This window comes from Falco naumanni, chromosome 10 (genome assembly GCF_017639655.2).
Source record: "Falco naumanni isolate bFalNau1 chromosome 10, bFalNau1.pat, whole genome shotgun sequence".
In the NCBI taxonomy this organism is placed as follows: Eukaryota; Metazoa; Chordata; class Aves; order Falconiformes; family Falconidae; genus Falco; species Falco naumanni.
Window position 1 is genome coordinate 30,572,124 of NC_054063.1, and position 22,225 is coordinate 30,594,348.

The following is a 22,225-nucleotide window of genomic DNA, read 5'->3' on the forward strand; positions in this document are numbered from 1 at the left end:
CATGAGTCACATATACATGTGTTTTGAAATCATTGCGGTATTTTGGCAGTAACCTAAGAAACTAGATAAATCCCACCCAATTAACTAACTAAAGAAAGAATTCACTGATAGAAAAAAACACTCCTCAAATTGTCTGTCAGTTCTAAAACCTCCCTGAACTTATTTTAAAAGAAGATGTAATTAGGGAAAACTAGAAAGTACAGCATTAACGTATATATAAAACAGGTATGGAAGGACAGCCTGCCTACACCACCTGAAAGCTACAGATGCACTAATCCAGCACTTCACACTTTCCAGCTCTGCACAGAGTCAGTGGCCCTGGACCCGAGCGGATTTACGTGGCTTTTTAGAGAGGCTGCTCACTGCAGACCCTTCTTCTCTCATTGCACTGTAGCCCAGGCGCTGGTTTCTGGCAATGGATGAGGTCCCCAGTGGCTGGACCTGCCCCACCTTGGCTGTCTCATGTTGTGCAGTTTGGTTTGCCGGGATGAGTTTGCTCCTTCCCCCGGCTGCAGTGAGGAACTAGGATGGCCAGTCAACCGCATGCAGAGTAGCTCAGAGTTCAAAATGGTTTAGAAAGCTTGATAAAGTTTTTGTGTATTTCACAACCATCAAGTTTCAGATTAGAGATGAGTCATTAAAAAAGAGTGTATTACTTGTACGCTTCTATCTAACAGAATTGTGCACACATCTCGGTAATTAGCCATAGGCACCCAAAATCACAGATGTAACCATGCATTAAATGGAGGATTGAACGCTCTGATTGAATCTTCCATTCACAATCACATTCCTTCTTGCTTAGATTTCAGAGCCTGTTGTCCAGATGGGCTTTGTTGGGTTCCTCATTAGTAGTTAATCAAAAGCTCCTGCTGTGAACTGCTTCACAGCCCTCCTGGCATCCTAGCTGCTTGGTACACATTCCTTGACTACACAGAGATGAAGGCGCAGGAGCTGAAGTAGATGCTTTATCTCCTTTATGAATCTGGCATAACTAAAGCAGCTTCCAAAACAAAACTACCTCAGGATGCATCAGTTATCTGACTTCCACGCGCTGAGAGCAAAATTGGTCTTGAAATGTAGAAGTGGAAATACAGCCATGTGTTAATGGCAATGGTAGACAGCATAATACATTCGGAGATGAACTCACTGTTTTCTCTTTCCTTTCCAGATTTTGGCAATCATTTCCATCATGTTTATTGTACTATCTACAATTGCCTTGTCCCTTAACACACTTCCTGAACTACAAGGCGTGGATGAATTTGGACAGACCACAGATAATCCCCAACTTGCCCACGTGGAAGCGGTGTGCATCGCATGGTTTACAATGGAATACCTCTTGCGGTTCCTATCCTCACCTAAGAAATGGAAGTTTTTCAAAGGCCCGCTGAATGCTATTGATTTGCTAGCTATCTTACCGTACTATGTCACTATCTTCCTCACAGAATCCAACAAAAGTGTACTTCAGTTCCAAAACGTACGACGAGTGGTCCAAATATTTCGGATTATGAGGATACTCCGGATTCTAAAGCTCGCCCGGCACTCAACGGGTTTACAGTCCTTGGGATTTACACTGAGGAGGAGTTACAATGAGCTTGGATTACTCATCTTGTTTTTGGCCATGGGCATTATGATCTTTTCCAGTCTAGTGTTTTTTGCAGAAAAGGATGAGGATGATACAAAATTCAAGAGCATCCCAGCTTCTTTCTGGTGGGCAACAATCACCATGACAACAGTAGGCTATGGAGACATCTACCCCAAAACACTTTTAGGTAAAATAGTAGGAGGACTGTGCTGCATTGCTGGAGTGCTGGTGATTGCTCTTCCCATCCCAATTATTGTCAATAACTTCTCTGAGTTCTACAAAGAGCAGAAGAGGCAGGAGAAAGCCATTAAGCGCAGGGAAGCTCTTGAAAGGGCAAAAAGGAATGGCAGTATTGTTTCCATGAACATGAAGGATGCATTTGCCCGCAGTATAGAACTCATGGACATTGTGGTTGAAAAGAATGGAGAAAGCATAGCCAAAAAGGATAAAGTTCAGGACAATCATTTATCTCCCAGCAAATGGAAATGGACGAAGAGAACGCTCTCGGAAACTAGCTCTAGTAAATCTTTTGAAACTAAGGAACAAGGTTCTCCAGAAAAAGCCAGGTCGTCTTCAAGTCCCCAGCACCTAAATGTCCAACAGCTAGAGGACATGTATAACAAAATGGCAAAGACTCAGTCCCAGCCAAACCTTAATACTAAAGAGTCGAGTCAACCTGGAAAGCAAAAGGAAGAGCTGGAAATGGAAACCCTTCCCGGCCCTATGGTGCCCTTGCTGACGACTCGCACTGACGGGATCATTGACATGAGGAGCATGTCCAGCATCGACAGCTTCATCAGTTGCGCGGCGGAGTTCCCTGACTCTGGGAGGTTTTCCCACAGCCCGCTCGCTACCCTTCCCTGCAAAGGTGGCATCAACGTGATTCAGGAGCAGAGCAGGCCGGAGGGGAGCGGGGCCAGATTTGTGGAAATGAACCCAAGCTCTGAAGGCAGCCACCGTTCTGCTTTTTTCATAGAAAGCCCCAAAAGCTCCATAAAGGCCACTAACCCTCTAAAGCTACGATCTCTGAAAGTCAACTTCATGGAAGAGGACACCAGCACATTAGTACCAGCATCAAATGTACTGAGAATATATCCAGGCCCTCTCAAGAGCCAGGGAGCTGCTGCTGCCGCCACAGATTCTTCCCTACTCTCCGACAGATCTCTCATGAGCCCAGAAACCTCCATCTACACAACCGCGAGTGCGAGAACACCCCCAAAGTCACCAGAGACGCAGACAGCCATAGCATTCAACTTCCACGATGCTGGTATACACAAATATATAGATGCTGACACGGATGATGAAGGTCAGCTGCTCTACGATTCAAGCCCACCTGGAAATATGAGTCCCAAGTACAATGTTACAAACAGTGGCTATCTAAAGCAAAAGGACAATGTTTATAGAACAGAGAAGAATCATCTAGAAGCTGCTGCTTTACCCACCTCCCCTAAGCTGATAGGGCAAAACTGCATTTACTCTATGGAAGGTATCACTGGAAGAACCCAGGGCAATCAGGAGACCGTCAGACTAGAAAATCACATTTCCCCAGAAGTCCATGTATTACCAGGCAGCGGAGGACATGCTAACACACATGAGCAAAACATCTGAGATGGCCTCCAAAAGAACTTACTGAAAGTTTAAAGGAATGTCTTTACAGTCAACACACAAAAAAAAAAAAAAAAAAAAAAAAAAAAAAAAAAAGAGCTTCTGCATGGCATGAACTTGGCTGAAACAAGCCACCTGTTTCTAAAAGTCTGGGGGAGGTCCAGTGTGGGTTTGTGAAAATGTCCTTCTCTGAAACAACTCTAAAGACGTTGCCCACATCAGTCAAAAATAAGGATTGCAAATCATGATCACACATTGATCTCCTTTCATGTTGTCCAGTGAAGCCAATGTGACCAAATATCCACCCATTCCCCTTGAACGCTAGAGCTCCTTTTGGAAATAGTAACATCAGATTTGCATTAGTTCCATAAAGGATGCCAAGGCAGCCAGATTTGAACTCTGGAATAAATTGTTGGGGTTGGTATAAAGCTATCAAAAACACAATGCTCACTGCTTCAGGGCAGCTGTTCCCCATCTACAGCTTTCTCTGATGGATATTATGTCTAAAGGTAACAGGGAACACTTACATTATTGGAAAAATCCAAGCAAAACCCATTTAAAACTAGTAACGGTCTAGAGAAACCAATTATTAAAATGCTCTGTGTGTGTTTAACAATACGATATCCTGTAGGACCTGATGTTTTCTTTTGAAATATCAGCAGGGTGAGTTGCACCACTTGTATCTAAGCCCAAACATCCCCTAGGACATAGTGAAACTTGCACTTACCCTCTGCTAAAAGCTGATCCCTGCCCCAGGGGCCAGCGCGTGGCCCTCAGGGGACCCACAGCCCACGCTGGGAAGGAGTGAAGGAGCCATGCAGAAGCAGGACTCTCCGGGGGCATCGCAGCCAGACCCTCTTCCCGGCGCTGGGGAGCGGAGGGCTGGAAGGAGAGCTCAGCTCTCGCCCTACCCTTCCGTGGCCGGGGGGCGCTGGCTGCCCTGCCCCGTGGGGATGGCCGAGCGCGGTGGCGGGGATGCTGCGGCTGGCCCTGCGGTGCGTGCTGGGGGTACTGGGATGGCTCCGGCCTCCCCTTCCCGCCCGCACGCCGACCCCAGGCCTCAGCCAAAGGCTCGCCCTTGGCGTAGGAGAGGAACCGGTCGGTCTGAAGCTTTTTGCGCCCGAGCGGCGCAGTGAAAGATATGCAAGTGTTAAATAAATATGCAAAAAGAGGGATTCGTTAGCGACCCGCCCCGGGCCTGGCTGTGCTCTCTCTCGTGAGGAGGTCAGGCAGGAGAGGCTCCTGCAAAGCTGTGGCGTCAAGCAGCTGCGAGAGACAGGAGAATCAGGCCTGATGTTTTAATAACATCCAGTCATTTTTAAAGGAAACAAGAAAAAAAAAAAAAGAAAAAAAAAGAAAAGAAAAAAAAAGAAAAAAAAAGATCTGACCATTTTAAATGAACAGAACTAGCAGCCACCAGCCTAGGTTTTTAAAATATTATTGTTTCAATAAAGTTATGTCAAATTGTGTAGGAAATAATTTGTCTTTGGTTTTTAATCTCGGGGGGGGAAAGCACTTTACGTTGACTTTTTGTTGTTGTTGTTGTGATGCTGGAGTAGGATAGCAGAGTGTAACAATCAAGCACTTTAACCAAGCACTATTTTAATTTGTGCCTCCTGTTGTGACCGTGATTTGTTACACGCCTGTAGCAAGTCACAACCTGTCCTGTGATAACTGTGATGGTAATCTTTTCTGTTGTTCTCTGTTTCTACTGTAAAAACTCAATTGTAAATAACTCTGTCAATGAGCGTTTCCTGACCTATTTCTGAGTACCTGCCGGGGTATGTGGCGATCTGCAGGCAGCAGGTCCGGGGACGTGCCGGGACACGGGACGTGGGAGCGGAGGTGCACAGGAGGGAGGAAGACCCCGAGCCGCTCGAGCCTGCTGCGTTTTGTTCCTTCCTATTGTAAAAAACAAAAACAAAACAAACAAAAAACAAAAACCACGTTGGTTAGTCCTGAATGTAAATGTCTGTCCGTCCAAGCTGTACAGTACTTCTGTCTGTAATCCGTAATAGTGAATGCAGCATGTACGGACAAAAGCAATAAGCACATATATGTTTTAGGAACTATTATGGGTTACGACGATAGCTTTGTTAGGTCTCTCCTTGGCACAAAACTGTACACGCGTTGGAGTTAACTCTGCTCAGCCGACCCCATCCCCGGGTGGCGGGACGCAGCCCGAGGTCCCCACTCAGAACTCACCCTTGCGCCCCAGCAAGGCAAGACCCTGAGGAAGGCGTGAGTAAGACCTGAGCCACCACCTCACGAATTAGCCCGCCGGCAGCGAAGGAGACCTCGTGCCATGCAAAGAGTGATGCGGGAGGTACTCGAAATAAGTTCAAGGCACCTACGTGCGCAAAAAATACTCTCCAGAGTATTTACACAGGGCCAATTCCTGAGGTTCGTTAGCTTTTACTCTGCCTCCACTCAGCCAAAACCACCGTTCCTCTGAGTGGGCTCTTTGCCTGGTGAAGGACTTTAGGATTTGGCCATAGTAAATACAAGTGTACTTAGAGGAACCAACGTATTGCTGAGATACTAGTTAAGATTGAGTCATCACAAAAAAGTAAAGTGACTTTCCAGCAGATAAGCTTTAAATACTGATTTATTCTGTGGCTTTCCGAGGCCATAGAGCGGCAACAAGAAATCTTAAAAAGAACAGTCTTAACATAATCTCTATGTTTCAGTGATCATTCATGTCTGCCATCAGCACAAATGTAAAAAGAAGAAAAATCAGGGAATTTTTTTTTGATAAAGTAAGTAATAGTGATTTCCAAGTTAAATATTTTTAGAGCTGATGCTTTCATGTGGAAAAAAAAGTCATATTTTACATATCACGAAAGTGAACGTATTTAAATATAGCCATATAGTGTAGTATTTACCACACTCTCATCCAAATTGATGTATTTGGTTTATAGATGGCACTGACAAAAATGTATAGATCAACAATTCTATCATTTTTTAACTGATAATCAACTGGTGCAACTCTCCTTGTAACCAAAGGCCCTCTGTCTGCCTTGTGTGATCACTCATGACACACACCTTATATCATCTATTTAGTCCTACCTTTAAAGTAGCATTTTATTGAGTCACTTTTGAAAGCCAAATTCAAAAGTATCATTAAAAATCTACCTTTTAAGTCTGAATAGCCAAAGTCCTATAGATTTCTTATAGAAAGCAAATAATTTAAAATTAAGCATATAATATGCTTGAAGAGCATTTCTTTCTTATTTGTGTATGAAGATGTAGCTCTCATTTTGTGCCCAGTTAAAAAGGAAGTATGTTTAATTTATTTTAATGAAATAAAGTCTGAATACGAAGTATGTATCTATATATGTGTGTGTGTGCATAATACACATATATATAATGTAAGCACTGGGAAATCTACTCTAACATAATGCTATGGTAGACTAAATCTGTACTCATTACAAAAGGAAAGGCAGTGCTTTGAAAACATAACGCTCATCAAATCCTATAGACACTAAAAAGACAATTTCATTTTATAGTTTGTTTGATACGTGTTTCCCAAAGCTCATAACAGTTGGGGAATATATGCAATATCTCTTGCATCGAGCTAAAGCGTGCAGTTTAATCACTGATATTTGGCATTCAGGTCTGCGAATTTACTGTGCATCATGTATCAAGCAAGCTGACAGAGTTTCACCTGCTGCTGCAGAAGACATCATATCTGAACGGACTATGTACGTGTGATGCCTGCACTTGCTTGTATCTTACGTCATCAACATCGTTTTTAATACATATCTATAAAATATATATATATATATATAATATATATATATGCGCGGAAGGAATGGGTGCAGTTTTCTTAACCAGGAGGCAAAGCTCCTTTGAGTTTTAGCCCTGAATAGAGGAAAACAGCAGTCACATTGCAGTAGATTTCTCAGTGCCTTTTCTTAGAAACTTCACCTAAGCACACTTACGGGGGAAAAAAGAAAAACCAAACCACGAAACAAAAGAGTCTCCTGTGAAATCCGTATTTTTCTGAAAGGTTCGAGAGTCAATAAAGGTAGAAGAAGGAAAAATAAAAAAGAGGAAAAGAAAACCTGCGGAACGCACATTCCCTTCCTGAACATGCTGTGTGTCAAATGCCGGGGAATATCTGTCTGCGCAAGTCACACAGAAACACATCCGAGGCGGTCGGTTTCTTTGGCAACTATGGCTGTGATAAACTGTAGCCTTTTCTTCCCTTGCAGCTAATAAGATACACATTTCTAAGGAAAACAGTATTCTCTTCTGTAAAATTGTAATGTATTGTTAATATTTGTACCTATTGTATATTTATGTCTTGACAGAATTATGACTGGTACAGTTTATAGTAAATCACAAGGGTATTTAAAACTCATCGCAAAGACAAGGTTTCTAAAGCCAAGTTCTCTCTCTGTCGGTAAGCTCCACATTACCTGATCTCCAATAGTCTCTAACACCTCATTTTAAAGCGCATAGTAGAATTACTGAATAAAGTAGCCAAGCGATGGAGACCGTGTGGCACTGACGCCCTCCTGTGCAGCTCAGTCGGGAGCGGGATGGGGAGGGGAGCTTCCCTGGCGACCAAATTAGCTCCGATGTCTTCATGTTTGGTCTGTCACTTCTGCTTACGGTAATCAGACTGAACAAGTGTTACCTTAGGTTGCTTTAGGATCACCCACTTGGGGAGAATATGGCTTTAAATAGTTCTCGAATAAAGTACAGATGTTCTAGTTACCTCTGTACCTCCTGTTTGCCATTGTGTTGGCTTTATAAGTATCTGATGTATGGAAAAGTCATGTGACTTTCATGCATTCCAGAGTAGTCTATTTTTCTGTTCAGATTTAAAAAAAAAAATTATATATATATATAAAAATATAAATATATATCTGTATTTTTAGCAAATTTATAATAGGGTAATCAAGTCAGATTTCTTCTTTTTGTATTACAGAATAATATATTAGATGCTTTCTTGGTGTTCATTTACATAGCTGATCCCTTAACCTTTTTGTTGTCATTTTTTTTCTTCTGTTCTGAAAAACACCTGCAACATCCCTCCTGGAAGTGCGTCTGCAAAAGGTCACTGAGTTTGTCTGATGTTGTCACATTTTTGTATTTTCCTGTTTGTGGTACTTAAAAATACCCAGGGACTGGCTATGGAAACCGAGGTGTTCCTTCTGAGAAACACAGCGTGGGCCAGGCTCTGCCCTCGGCTATGGCAGCGTAAATGTCAGCAAATGCCTCTGGCTTTAGTGTTAGCCACAGCCCGGACTTCAGTGGGTTTCCAGATTTACGTTGATTAAGCTCAGAGCATAAAGGAGAGAGAGAGGATTTGAATCTGATTGTCCTCATCATTATGGTGGAGTTGGGATAAGCATTGAAATTCAGGCTCTTATTTTAAGGCAGTGACCTGACAATGCTCAGGCAAAGCTCCCACCGTCGGGGGAGCTTTTCCTGGGTTAAAACAGAAGGGTCAAGACTTTCATTTCCCACTGGGTTTTGGAACTTCTATTTTCAGCCCCAGACAAAATCAGGAAACAAGAAAAAATTATGGGGGAATGAAAAACCTGAATGTATACATTCAGAAAGGGACCGGATCTGGATTTTGTTATGGTAAAGTCCATCCGTACACCTGCTTACTTAATGATCTTCCTTGCTCCTTTATAGCTGTACCATCACATAAACTGAATAAAAAGTCCATGAGATAAACGTGTGTCCTGAAGCTATCTCATGGCTTGTTGAAGTCTAGCATGACAAAGAGCTCTGGACCAGCTCTGTAGCTCCGCACAAACATTTCCCTTTGAATCCACCCAGCAGTCTGGTCAGTGACCATGGGTTTTTCCAAAGATGGAGTTTCTGGTCCCATTTCCTTTTGTTTGCTTGTGTGGTTTTCTTATACGCCCACCACACGAGCCAATTAACTTGAAACAATTAATTTGGGAAACCGTGTGTTTCAGACAGTCCAGATACCACCCAAATGAACAGAATAACAACGAGATACAGTTCTGCATGTGGTGATGTGTCAGCAAGACCCATTCACACATGAAGGTCTTAAAAGTGGGTGGGATATTTCTTTTTTTGAAAGCAGTTAATGCAATAGCCTGCCATATCTGTCATTAACGATCACATAAATCCCTTCAAAAGGCACCTTCCATATCAGTTAGTTTGTTTGAGCATAATCAACAAAACCATAGAAAGCTTCTAGTCAGACTAGTCTTAAATTTGCCCCTGCAGGTAGCCCACCCACGACAGAAACGACCCAAATACCAACCAGCCCTTCAAAGAAGAGGCGGTTATTTTCCAGCATGTGTTTCACACCCCATGCTGATCAGATTTAGGCTCTTGCACTGAAACTTTGTCTTGGCCAGACAAGGGAAACCTTAGAAAAACTGAAAGTCTGCATTCAGGGTGTGTATCCCCTTCGTTGCTGGTGTTACCTAAGCCACAAATAAGTGTCCTTTGACACCAATGGTAGGGTGCCACAAGTGTTCCTATCTGTAAATACTACTCAGAATTTTGCTTTGCTTGATTCTGGCTTCATCGCACAAGAAGTTTTCAGTCTAGAGGCTTAGAAGAGAAAGCTTCACTTTATACCTAGAAATAATATTCTTGATATTCTGTAAGACTGAACAAGGACTAACCTTTGACATTTGTAAAGGGTTTTTTTTGCAAGGCTGTAGCAACACGACCTTCAAGAAAATAACAATCGGGCTAGGCTCAGTACAAAGACCCACCCAGACCAGAGCCTTGTGGAAGCCAGGGAGCCAAATTTGCATGAAATGCCAAATTCTTTGCTGCTGTAAGTAAAAGTCCATTGAGGTCAATGGAGCTGTGCCCCATTTAGCCCAGTAAAGAATTAGGACCCGTAGCTCTAAAAGCTAATGGCAAACAAAAGCTCTGAATGACCTCAGGGATGGAGGTGTCTCTCCACAGCACCTACAAGGAAACCAGTGGGGTGAGGGAATGGGAAATGGAGACAGGGAAAGGACAGAATACTTCAGGTATAAGGATGATAATCACGTCATCCCAATGTTGACTGAGCATCCCTCCATGTCAGCTCACTCTTTGCGGGCTTGATGCTGCAAGTGGCACCCCAGACTTGCAGATAACTTGTCCCTGCAGCAGGACCACAAGCTCAGCCACACGGTTCAACAGTCTCAGCCCTCGATCCAGGGATTTTACTGATGCTGGGAGGACACCACCAGCAGATGGGCCATTGGTCACCTTTGTGTCACAGCCTCTGGTCCTATTGGTAATCTACATTTAAGACCATTTTAAGATTCATCAGTTCTTCTCTATCTCCATATTTCATTTAGGAGCTCTGCCCTTTATGCCACTCCTCCCTGTTATGTTTCACTGCCTCTAAGTATCATTAGCCGCATGTCGGCTCATGTGACCACTGGTATCTGTTCTGTTTATATCAGTTTTGTTGGCTTGTGGCAAAGACAAAGAACTTTTTTTTTTCCCATTCTTTCTGGCTTTTTGGTGGTGGGTGCAGAAAATTGCTTTTGCATTGAAACATTCCCCACTGGTGTTGGGGGGGAGCAGCATCTCCATGTTACTTTGAACTTTGAAGCCATGATACTGCAATCAGAAAGGCCAGCCACAGCTACCAACCAAACTCGCTTTCCAAATAGATTAGCATTAAAAAAAGATACCCCAACTTACTTACCGCAGCACAATCCTGCTTTCTAATCAGGCCAGTGAAGCAGTTCCTGAATGGGGAGAAAACACTCGATGAGAAGCTGTTGCAAGTGCTGTTGATGTCAGCGCCATGCCCGCGGAAGGACGCTGGGGCAGTCCGTTGCTGTGCTGCACATCGCGGCTGCTCAGTGTTTCACAGGCCAGGGAACAGCTCAGGTCTCCCTTCTCCCAAAGCACAGGACAGCTGCTGCACCCGCAGAGCTCTGCCAGCTGCCGGACCCGCAGAGCAGCCCGCGAGCCCCGGGCGAGGGCTTCCCTGTTGCATCTCCAAAGCGGTGAGCATCCCTAGTCATTGAAGGATAAGCAAGCTGTGAGGTTCCCTTTAAAAGAAAAACGTCATGTTTAACAACAAATAAAAACTGGAAAAATGTAACTTTCCTGTGGCTCTTCTAGTACACGTAGATCAAATTGCTTTTGTAGCTGGAAATTGGAACTGACTGTGACCTGGCTTGAGAAAGGGCAGAACATGACAGGTTCCTCCATTGCCTTGCACCGCAGTTAGTCTTGAAGCTGCGCAATGGGGGAGCACTGGGGAACCCAGCCCAGCGTGTCTGTAGTGAAGGGCAGTGCCTCTTGCCCCAGCCCAGCAGATCCTGCACATCTTGCAGAATCTCTTCATTGGGTTATGTTGGATCGACCCAAGGGGCAATACGTCAGCAGGTGTTCTCTCCCCTTTTAAGCAATGTTTCAATACCCTGGCACTTTGGGGCGATTACAGCAACGTTAGCCATATACTAGTGTACTTAGAGTCTTACATTTTTTTGTAACTTTGATTTAGTCATTCTTTGTTGAAGTTTATTGACCTCTCCAGTTGTTTCCGTAAACAAATTATTAAAAAAAAAAAGAAAAAAAATCAGTGTCTTTATATGCATGTAGTAGTATGAAACTGTGATCAATGTGTGACATTCAGAAACTGTACTGTCTTGTAAAATATGTCCAAATGTCTAAGGATTTTAAAGCAATGGTCCCTTACTACAGACTACAGAAATAAATAAAAAGGTATGGATAAAACCAAAGCCTTTATTTGCTCTGTTTCATGATCATATGTACTGGCCAAAAATATAACCAACATCAGCTGGCACCGAGTTTCTGCTTTAGCTCATTGCAGTTGACAGCAGGTTTAGGCAGATGCTATTTGCTCACGGGCACAGCCGTGATTCAGGAAAGCAGTGCTGGGCTGGACTCCTCCTGTTTTAAGCCTGACGGATTCAGTGCATGAACCTGTGGGCTTCAGTCCTCACCCTACACGGACAAAATCTACCCTCATCTGCCATAGCCATGTCCGGGCTCGGGGACCGGGGCATCTCCTGGCTTCTCTCTGTGTGTGCGCGATGCACGGGCAGATCCCTGTCACACGCAGCACCTGGAAATCGGCGTCTTCATCGTGCAGATGTGGAGAGAGATGCAGATGGGAGAACAGCCGAGGTTTGGAGACAAAGAGCTTTGGGTGTGAAAACTATACAAACAAGCTGCTTTGGCTGCTACTTGAGGCAAAAACTTGGGCTTTCTACTAGAGCCACCGTGGTTTTCTTCCCCATTAACTGAAGCAGTGGGATGGTTAAATTATGCAAGTCATCCGAGCAAACGTAATTCAAACTGCTCAGGAATATTTTCTTTAAGTTGATTACATCAGAATTTTTTTATACCGGAATGCAATTTCTGTAAGAGCCCTCAAAGCTCTAATCTGAACCCCCTGATTTATGGAGTCGTTAATTGATGGCCATTTAGAAATGTAAAAAGAACAAATAAGCACAGGTTTCTACCCAGACTGACAGCTTGCTTATATGGTTCTGCACTCCATGCACCCTTACAGGTTCCTGCACATACAAATCAAATTAAAAACACCAAGTGCACAGTTCTACATCTTATTTTATAGAGCCTCCACATTTCCAAATGGAAACCAAAAAGTTAAATGCACAAGTGGACAAATCTTAGGAAGTCCATGCATAGCATTTTAATGGCACGTTTCTGTATTTGCTTGTGTTCATTTTCAGTTTAGTAAGGTCATTTTAAGGAAAATCTAAACGATCAGTTGGGTGTTTCTTAACAAGCAGTGGCAATGACATCTAATAAGATTAAGGCACTGAACCTGAAGGGAAGTTTACAAATGAAAAACTAGAAAGTGGAGAAATTCCTATAACATATGTCTTCCTCTTCCACTTTCTGCGAATGACTTTTCTTGTTATTTGCCTGCCAGCCTCAGCATGCAAGCTCCTGATTTATAATCCAGTATCTGTAATTATACTGTCCGAGGAGGTTTTCTTTATAAATTGATTTACTTTATCAAGTCGATTAAAATAATGCCTGTCTCCTGAGGCGTTGTGGTTCATTATTGTGTGCCAAATCTATGGCTATGAAATATTTTTGCCCTAGTTAACATAATCTACAGAAACTTGGCTTTGCTTTGCCTAAATCCTCTACCCCACAGCCCTTCGCCCGTTACTCACATGTGCTTTACACCAAGCCAATGCAAAAGTAAACCCCAAGGCAGAAGCTCCGTGTGGGCAGCAGGCTCCCTCCCAGTCCTCAGCACCAGCGGCAGCTCAGCACCTGCTCAGCACCAGCCACAGCCTTACTTCAGGCACCAGCTGCCAAGTGTTACCAGGGCCAACATCAGTAGATTTACTTATCTACCAACAACATAAAGCATTTTCCAAACTTTATACAGATTAATGAAATGCAGCAGCTTTTTCACTTTTCTAGTCTCCTCTCCTTCACCTATTCCAGCCCACGTCCTCAGGCAATCTCTCCTCTGCATCCATCAGCGATAACTTCACTAAATCTTCCTTCCCACCTGGATGCATTTTCCTATGATTCTTCTTAATTAAGCCAAACTAGGCTCTTTTTGGTTGCTTTGTTACACACCCTCCTCTAAACCACCTACAAAACCCCTGTTTCTGTCTTCCAAACACCCAGACCAAGCTGATGTCTGCCTCGCACCAAGCTGGACAACAGCCAATAATCCCAAAGGTTAACGAAACAAAACCATCTGGCGAGGGCATGAACACCCTGAGCCAGGGCACAGGAGCCCCAGCGCTGCCCCCCCAGCTCTGGTGGGGCTCATCCAGCCCTCGCCATCCCCCCATAGGGCAGAGCAAGCCAAGGTGAGCGGCGCAGCTGGGGGGGCACAGGCGGGGAGTGCAGGCAGGCAGCGCAGGCAGGGAGTGCAGGCAGGGAGAGCATAGGCAGGGAGCGCAGGCAGCCCCCACGGGTGCCCAGGCACCCACCGCTGGGCTGCACCGGCTGCCTCCACTGCCCGACACCACGGCACTGCGCTGTGCTCTGCATCACGCCATCATACACGTGTTAAACACGTAGCAGGGAACCATCTGGCAAGGGCGTGCTGGGCTCCGTTTGGCCACGGGCACTTCATTGTGTTACTTTTAATTCTCTCTTTAGCAAAGCTGGTGGAGTTTTTCCAGAGTGTAACTTGGCGTGCGGTGCCGGGAGCTGGGCTGCTGCAAGTACAGATGGTGCCGCATGGCCCTCGCTCCTACAGATGTCACTGCCTTCTCCTGGGACATTTCTGCTCCCACACACTAGCGTATTGTGGCACTAAACCCAAGGAGGATGTTCAGGTATTTCAGCACAGATGAACATGAGGAAAGGTTCAGCTTTTCCATATATTCTGATCATTTCAAAAGAGTCAGTAACAATTTAAATAATTTACAAGGGGGTTTTTGGTAGGAAAATCTCTGCTTATAAAATATAAATTAGATTTTGCCATACTGTCTCTTTGTACATACCTTCCTTCCTACTTTCCACAAGGAAATTTAGCTACTGAGATGTGACATCATTATTATTCAGCAAGCAAGAGCATTTAGAGGTAACTTTGCCCCAGAGTATCATCTGCAACCATCCAGGCAGAAGCTGAGACCGATGTGTTACAGCAATGAAAGTTTGCGGTTTCTGCTTAGAAACACAAGCACTAAGCATTAACCTTAGCTTTGGAAAATAAGAGCAAATTTGTGCAACGTGACATGATAGAATTTAATCCCTATATAATTAAACAATGAACCCACATCTCTAATCTAAAGGTAGGTTTATATTTAGATATTCCCAATGCCATTTTTATAATGTTAGCTGACACGGTTAACAATAATTGAAGGTAAAATGAATTGGTCGATGCGCTGAACATAAGAAATACATAATGTAAAATGCTGGTTTCATGTCTTGATGATAATTAGTCTTAAAATGAACTGCACGGTGATGCAGCTTCTAGCACTCTCCTGAGCGGTGGAGAGGCAAACACTAGGGGACAGTGAGATGAAGACTGATCCAGGCATGAGAAAGCGTAAACGTAAATTATTTAGCAAAAATGAATTCCCATAGACATTCATGGTCTAGTTTTACTCTTTTTTTACAGGCAGATTTAATGGGCAGATGATAAAATAAATTTGAGACATTATTTTCTGAACCAGACATGAGACATAGGGAGATGGGTTAGTGGTGGACTTGGCAGTGCTGGGTTAATGATTGGACTTGATCTTAAAGGTCTTTTCCAACCTAAACAATTCTATGGTTCTATAAGAGACTGACAAAGCCAAAAAAAGCCTTAAAAATTTAAGTCCCCCAAGTGCAGGAGCCTGAGACAGAGCTTATCAAATACCTACAAGGCTACAGAAGTGTGTGCTTACCTTCCGAGCCTGTGGTAACACCTAGTGCTTGTGTGGCTGTGCAGAACTGCCACCTTTCGTTGCTGTGACCCTGTCACAGCCAGCATGGTGTGCATGACACCAGGCGTCTGGCTGACCTGTAGAGGAAAGTCACTGCAGCCGTGCCAAGGAGGCCAGTAGACCACAGGGTTTACCACCCTACCTGGGAGCCCCGGGCTCCTGCAACACCAGCATGGCCCCTCAGGCAACACGATGCAGGAAAATGCAGGAAACAAATCCCAAGAGAGTGGCTGGATCTCTCTCGGCTTTGTTAAAGCAGGGGAAGTTGATCTCTTCTCTAGCCTTGATGGCTAATGTCCAACTTTGTACGATGGAAATGAGGGTCTGGGAAGGACATGCCACTCCTGCTGTGGCCAGGTCACTCATTCGCATCGTTATGTAAATGTGCAATCTGCTTGTCATTAGGACCCGAGCACTACCCTGGGCCATCCACAGGGCCCCGTTCCACCTTCCAGATGAGAGTGGCTCACCAGCTTCAGATCAGCTGAGTGCTGCCCACCCCGCTAGTGGGGATGTCTGGATGTCCCAGGAGCTCCAAAGGTTTTAAACACTCTATATGGCAACTAAATGGAATAGAAAAAATCGCAGTACAAAAGAAAGAACAAGTTAGAAGGTATATCAACCCTTTGGCTAATGGTATAAAGCAAAAATGATTCATTCTCCTCCACAAATAGAGTAGCCCGTAAGTTGTCCTGTGTGGCTTTTTCTTATGCATCTTCCCCAAACAGCCAGTGCTGACCAGCTGGGCTAGGTAAGGGGAAGAAGTCTGAGTCTGATGTGTTACAGCAACTACACCCAAACACCTAAATACAAGCTCCTAGCAAATAATGAGGCCGTAACTTTAACTCTGTTTTGTTCTCTTTGTTTGTTTGGGTTTTTTTATGATTAGTCATTAAAAGCCATCCGGCTGTTGGAAGACAGCTATTGAGTGCTATCTCATAGTAAACAAAAAATATGACCACTTTCTGAAGGTCTAATTGACCAGAAGGATCTGTGGTTTTCTCTATTGATTCGCTTTTCACATCAGCAGCATTGGTTTCCACTAACAATTTCTAGCAAACAAATATTTTTGAGGCATTTCAGTATGGAGTAGGATGGCTGCGTGGAAAAAGCAGACCACCAGCTGCTCCACTGGGAATCCAGCAAAAAAGGAACAGTTGATTTCCTTTTAATATAAATGAGCTTGTTAGCTGGGTTGACTTCAGACTGAGTTCAGCAGTTCAGAGCCTCTATTCCAGGAAATATAGAAATTATATAACAAAAATTGAGAGAAAGTGGAGGACTGAATTTGCAAGTGCCTGTTTCCCCACTAAATGCTTTTGACATTCTGGTGTCAGGGTGGATGAATGGAAGCTGAGGTGGGATACTCTGCGGACTGGACCACCCCCAGAGCTGTAGGAAGATATTATAGACATACTGGGGTACTTAAAGAGGATTTCCAGGACACCAAGCGCCCCATACTGTGTTGCAGTTTTCTTAATATATATGCCCACATCATGAATAGTTTGTGCAATTGATGCCCTCACAGAGTTCCAGAATAAACTCGCTTGTACAGCACTTCTTGGACTTTTTTATGTAAAGCCAAAAGCTTTAAGGATAGGCGATTTCCATCGGTGCTGCTATTATGAGCTTCTAGGATGACTTGATGGCTCTGGCATAATGCTGAGGCCTGAGAATGCCTGAGCGCTGGTCCTATATTTAACTCTGACCCTCTGTTCCTGAGCATCCTTCCATGGGGAGAAAACACGTACCTATTTCATAAGAGTAATTTATGTGATCTGAGAACTACATAGTGTGTTTGGCAAGATAATTAAAAGTGCAGTACCAGGTAGGAATATGGTTTCATGGGAAAAAAAATACAGTGAGGAAGAATAAATAAAAATATGTTAATTTTGCCATCTCTTATGTTATTCAGGAATTATTTTTCTGATTTTATTCCCTAGCCGTTTTGTCAGGGAATAAAATCAGACAGCTCTCTCTCGTTCTTGCTCAATTGCTCTTTTTCATCCTGCTCCCAGAACATTTACCCCGGTTCTTAAACAGACACCTTGCCCTCCTATAAATAGTATGCTTCAGTACACACTGTGCAGCTCACCTGCAAAGCGACTCCACTGCCGACTGCGGAGCTGTATGGGAAGAAGAGACGGCTTTGACAGCAAATCAAGCATGTGAAAGTTAGAGAGCACCAGCACAGCAGTCGTGCCTTCGCCTGCTCTTGCAGCTGCTGGGCATGGCTGGGGGCAGGCTGCGGCGGCTGAGCTCCAGCATAAAGCATGAGCAAATCCATGACAGTGCAGGAATCGCACAGATCGGATATGTTCTGAAATTCAGGATTTGTATTTTGCAAGTTCGGTAACAGCCAGGTCCCCAAATGGGTAGGGGGGTGGGATTTTTTTCTCCCCTCTGGACACACAGAGCTGCCTGTGAGCCCCTGTTCAGAACAGTTTCCCTTCCACAGCCACTGTCCCAGCTGGTTTTGTGTCCAGCATCCCCCAAGCACTCACTGAGAACATGAAATGTGTTTTCTTTAGCCTTTTCACAGTCTCTGGACTCTGAGAGACTATGTGTTTGCTTTGCCACCTCACAGGGACGAGCGTTACGCTGCGTGCTAGCAACACCCTGTGGCCTCCCCATGGCGGGGAGCGAGTGAAGCCCTGCCACACTGTCACCCCACGCCTGGCTCACATCACCCCAGCCCACGTCAGAGGCTGTGGATCACACCACAACAACCTCCTGGCATACATCCCCCCCCCCCCCCCCCCCAGCTGGTGCCCGCTCCCTGCGCGCACTGCGAAGTCAGAAACTGCTTCACAGAGGAGAATTCTGAATGGCCAAAACAGGACCCCAGAGACACTGGGTGTCTATGCCAGGAGGGACTGGGGGGATTCCCAGGGGCAGGATTACAGACCTCCAGCTCCCAGCCCTATATTGGAATAACGAGCCCACGTTCTGGACATATTAAGTCCATCTCCCCTATTGAATCTCCCTTACTGTCTCCCTTCTGAGAATAATCTCTCCAAAGCCTTGCAAAAGCTTTTTTCAATATCATTCTCTGCCTGAAACAAGCATTTTCTCCACCACGGGTGAAAAAGCTCGGTGCCTCTCTTTTCCTGGCTGTTACTTAAGGTATAAGATCCATATCCCTACCACAAACCATGCTGGGACATCTAATTGGGTTTTCCTCCCACTGTAACTCCCTCTACCATCTGTTTCTCTTTTTCTCTCGGATGACACATCCCTCAGTCACCGAGCAGTGCCACTGGGATGGCAACCCAACCCTGGAACCTCACCAGAGCAGCACCGTCCCTCCTCCCCGTGCCCCCGGCAGCCATCAGCCTCAGCTCCAGCTGCCAGGTGGGACTTCAGATCACCACCTCACCCTCTGGGGACAGGCAGTATTCCAGTCCAGCTCCTGGCTGGATTTTAACTCCAGCTTGGCCACAGGGTTTCTTTGGGAAGGAGGCAGAAACCCTGGTGTCCCTGAAGCCCAGAGCAAAACCTGCATCGCTCTCAGCAGGGCTGGGGTCCCATCCCGCGTTTGCAGATAGCAGCAGAGCTGTTTGACCTCTGACACAACGATATTTTCTGCTTAGCTTGAGAGCACCACTGGGCTTACAGCAACCAGAAACACCCCGGCACTAACGAAGGGCTCTGGAGTCTCTCTGTTGAGCTAATTGGTTGCCCCAGGCTTCAGTAGGATCTGGCCACTGTTCTCCGCTGCTGCATCTGAGGAGATCACTAAACTGTCAGAAACATGGCTACTTCTTCTGGCCTCTTTCCAGACCCCCAGTCACGTTAGAGTTGAGCTACTGCAAATGAAAATACATTAGAATTTTAAATCAGTACATAAGTGATGCTTGCTCATTGGGAACTTGAAGTTAATGTTGCCTGCAGCTATTACTAGTTTTCAGAAATAGTTCATTAGCTGAAAAAGAACCTTGTTTTATGTCTCAGGAGATGAAACAAAAAATTAGCTACTTTACCTTTATTGCTAATTCCTTCCTTCCCATCTCCTTCAGCATCCTCCCCTTTCCAGGCTGCAAAGCAGAGACATGGAGCAGTAAGGGCAGAGACCACAAAGACACCTTTCAGACGAGCTCTTGGCTGGGTACCATAAGATGGTACCTTCCCCTGGTGATGCTATACTCATGCACAGGGTTTTCTGAGCGGGGTTTCTGCCAGTCCCTACCTAAGAGAAGAGCAGTTGGTCACTCTCGGTGGTGGCCTCTGGCTGCCCCGGGCATGCTCAGCATAGCTCCATGGCTGAATACAAAAAGGCTCCTGTTCCGCTAAAGCCAGACTCCCCCTGACACACAGCTTAGCACTGGGGACCAAGGTAGAGGGACTTTTTTTACCTGTAGCAACTCTAACAACTCAGTTTTTCATAGGGTGAAAAAGGCTCCAGGAAGATGATCTTTTTCTCTGCACTTCAGCTCCTCTGCTTTTGATCCCAGAAGAAAAGCAACACACGTAAATGAACGATAGAGGGAGAGAGTTTTGTAGATTTTCTTTCAAAGAAAATACACCAGCAGCTGAAGTCAAGTCCTCTTGGTTACTCCATCAAAAATGTTTTGTTCAACCTCATAATGCCTGAGGAATGTGAAACCTGATTTCTTGCAATTTCAGGGCTCCAAAAAATTTAAGGTCTTTCTGAAAGCCACAAAGAGCAGCAAAGAGCTTTCTGCTGGGCTATCCCTGCACCTACCCAGGGTGCTCCCTGCAAGCCCGGGCGAACCTCCCTCTTTCTGCACAGGAGGGACACAGCTGTCTGAAGCCATCCCTGCCCAAGCAAGGGAAGGAAACAGCCACCCTGAGTCCAACAGAGGACGCATGTTTTCACCCAGGTGTCTCTCTCACACACATCTCAGCTTTGCTGACAAATTCAAGGAGCATCCTTTTTCCCAGGACACGGGGTCGCTTTAACATGTAAGCGAAGCAAGACAAAGATGTGAGTGGTTTGCTTATTGTCCTGGAGAACACTTGGCTGAAGTGATCATCTCTAGAAAACCTAATACACTTGATGCCATCTGCAGACGGCACCATCGCGTGCTGCTTTCTGGACCCATCATACCTCCGTCTCAGGGAGAGGCAGCACCGGGGGGAAACAGATCTGGCAAAGACGCCTCTGCTCTTCTTTGGTGGGTGCCCACCCACATGCCCAGGTGCTCCCGCATTCAGGCTGCCTGTCCCGAGTTCTGTGTGCTGCTTCATGCTCCCGTTTCTCCCTCCAGATGCAGCAGCTGTGTCAGGTGGCATCTAGAAGGGAACTCATTTTTTCTCCTTAGCGGTTTGATACCAAAATTAGATTGGGTTCAATTGCTGGGACATTACCACCTGTGCTAATAGCCAAAATTGCTTTCAAAGATAGACTGCAGTGGTTTGAATCTGAAGAAAGATTGCTGTCCCTTTTAATTACATTTTCTGTCCATAATGAGACAATTATAAGCATTTCAATAGCTCCCAGTCACAGGAGAAAAAGGCAGCCCCACCTCCCCCCTTCTCCTTCCCCTCCCACCCACTAATTTCTTTGAGCAATTCACAAGTGTGTCATGTATATTCATCTCCATTCTGGCAGGGATCCTAGCAGCACTCAGCTCACCCAGAGCATCCTCATGTAGCCACTGCACTACTCCAGCTGTTGTGCTTGAGGACCAAACTCCCGTTTCAGTGACCCTCAGTGGGCAGCACGTGTGTAAAGAACAGCTGCACCCCACCTACTCACCCCTCTTTTTCACTTTAGGTATTTTTTTTTTACCAATCCAGAGTGTTGAAATCAAAGATTTCATTCATATATGGAGAGAGAAAGGGAGAATATCGTCTCAAAAATAAAACCCATCAGGAATACAGAAGCGGGCACGCCGGACCCACGCCGGGCTATCCGCTCCAGTGATCTTCTCACAAAGGTCAGCAGCTTCAGTGCTGGAAATGTTGCTGGAAAATAAGTTGTTAGCTCAGGTTTGTGCTACATTGAATCTGAGCACTGGAGGTCTGATTCCTTCCAGCTAGAAATCCTTTCACCTCTTGAAACCTCAGCCTTCTAATCTGAAGTAGCATCAAATGTTACTGTACAATTGCATAGCACTGGAAATAAATACTGCATTTAACATACCGATGTAATGAAGTACAAACCTCTGGTCAAGAATAAGAGTTTATTTAAGGCAATATAAAGATACTGCCATTCATCCAGGGTTCTTGTACCCTACAAATCAGGCTGCTGCAGAAGCAGGTTAAATTTAAAGGCTTCCCCATATGCAGGCTGCCATGATACTGCTTTGCAGAGTCACAGGGCATCTTAAATGAACAATGAATATGCTCCTGCTTCCCATGGGTCTACCTCAAAGGTCCCAGTTAATCAGGCCCAGCTGAACACATGAGGTGGGGGGTGTTTTCCACACGTATTCACGAAGCCTTTGCAAAAAGTTGGAGAAATTCAAAGGAGGAGGAGAGTTTCAGGTGAAATCTGCAATAAGAAGCTTTATTAACCCAGAGAGACAAAAGAACCTTAAAAAGCAAGAGCTGATCAGGGTCTTCCCTGTGTGCTGAGTCCCTTTCCTCAGCCCCAGGGTTTCCAAAGGCCAAACAAGCCCTTAATCTTCACATACCCTGATACATCCCCAGCCATCCCCAAGATCTTGCATTACCTCCCTGACAGTGGGGTCAGCAGCCTAAC

At 45.0% G+C, this 22,225-nt stretch overlaps 1 protein-coding gene across 2 annotated transcripts in view; it reads left to right on the forward strand.

Moving 5' to 3' along the window:
* KCNB1 (potassium voltage-gated channel subfamily B member 1) overlaps positions 1-9,677 on the forward strand; it is a 133,925-nt gene extending 124,248 nt beyond the window's left edge. For both annotated transcript variants that reach the window (XM_040608813.1, XM_040608812.1), the window contains exon 3: positions 1,169-9,677. In XM_040608813.1, the coding sequence (XP_040464747.1) occupies positions 1,169-3,190 (2,022 nt within the window). In that variant the 3' untranslated portion in view covers positions 3,191-9,677. The remainder of the gene's footprint in view (positions 1-1,168) is intronic.
* Positions 9,678-22,225: the final 12,548 nt, after the last annotated feature.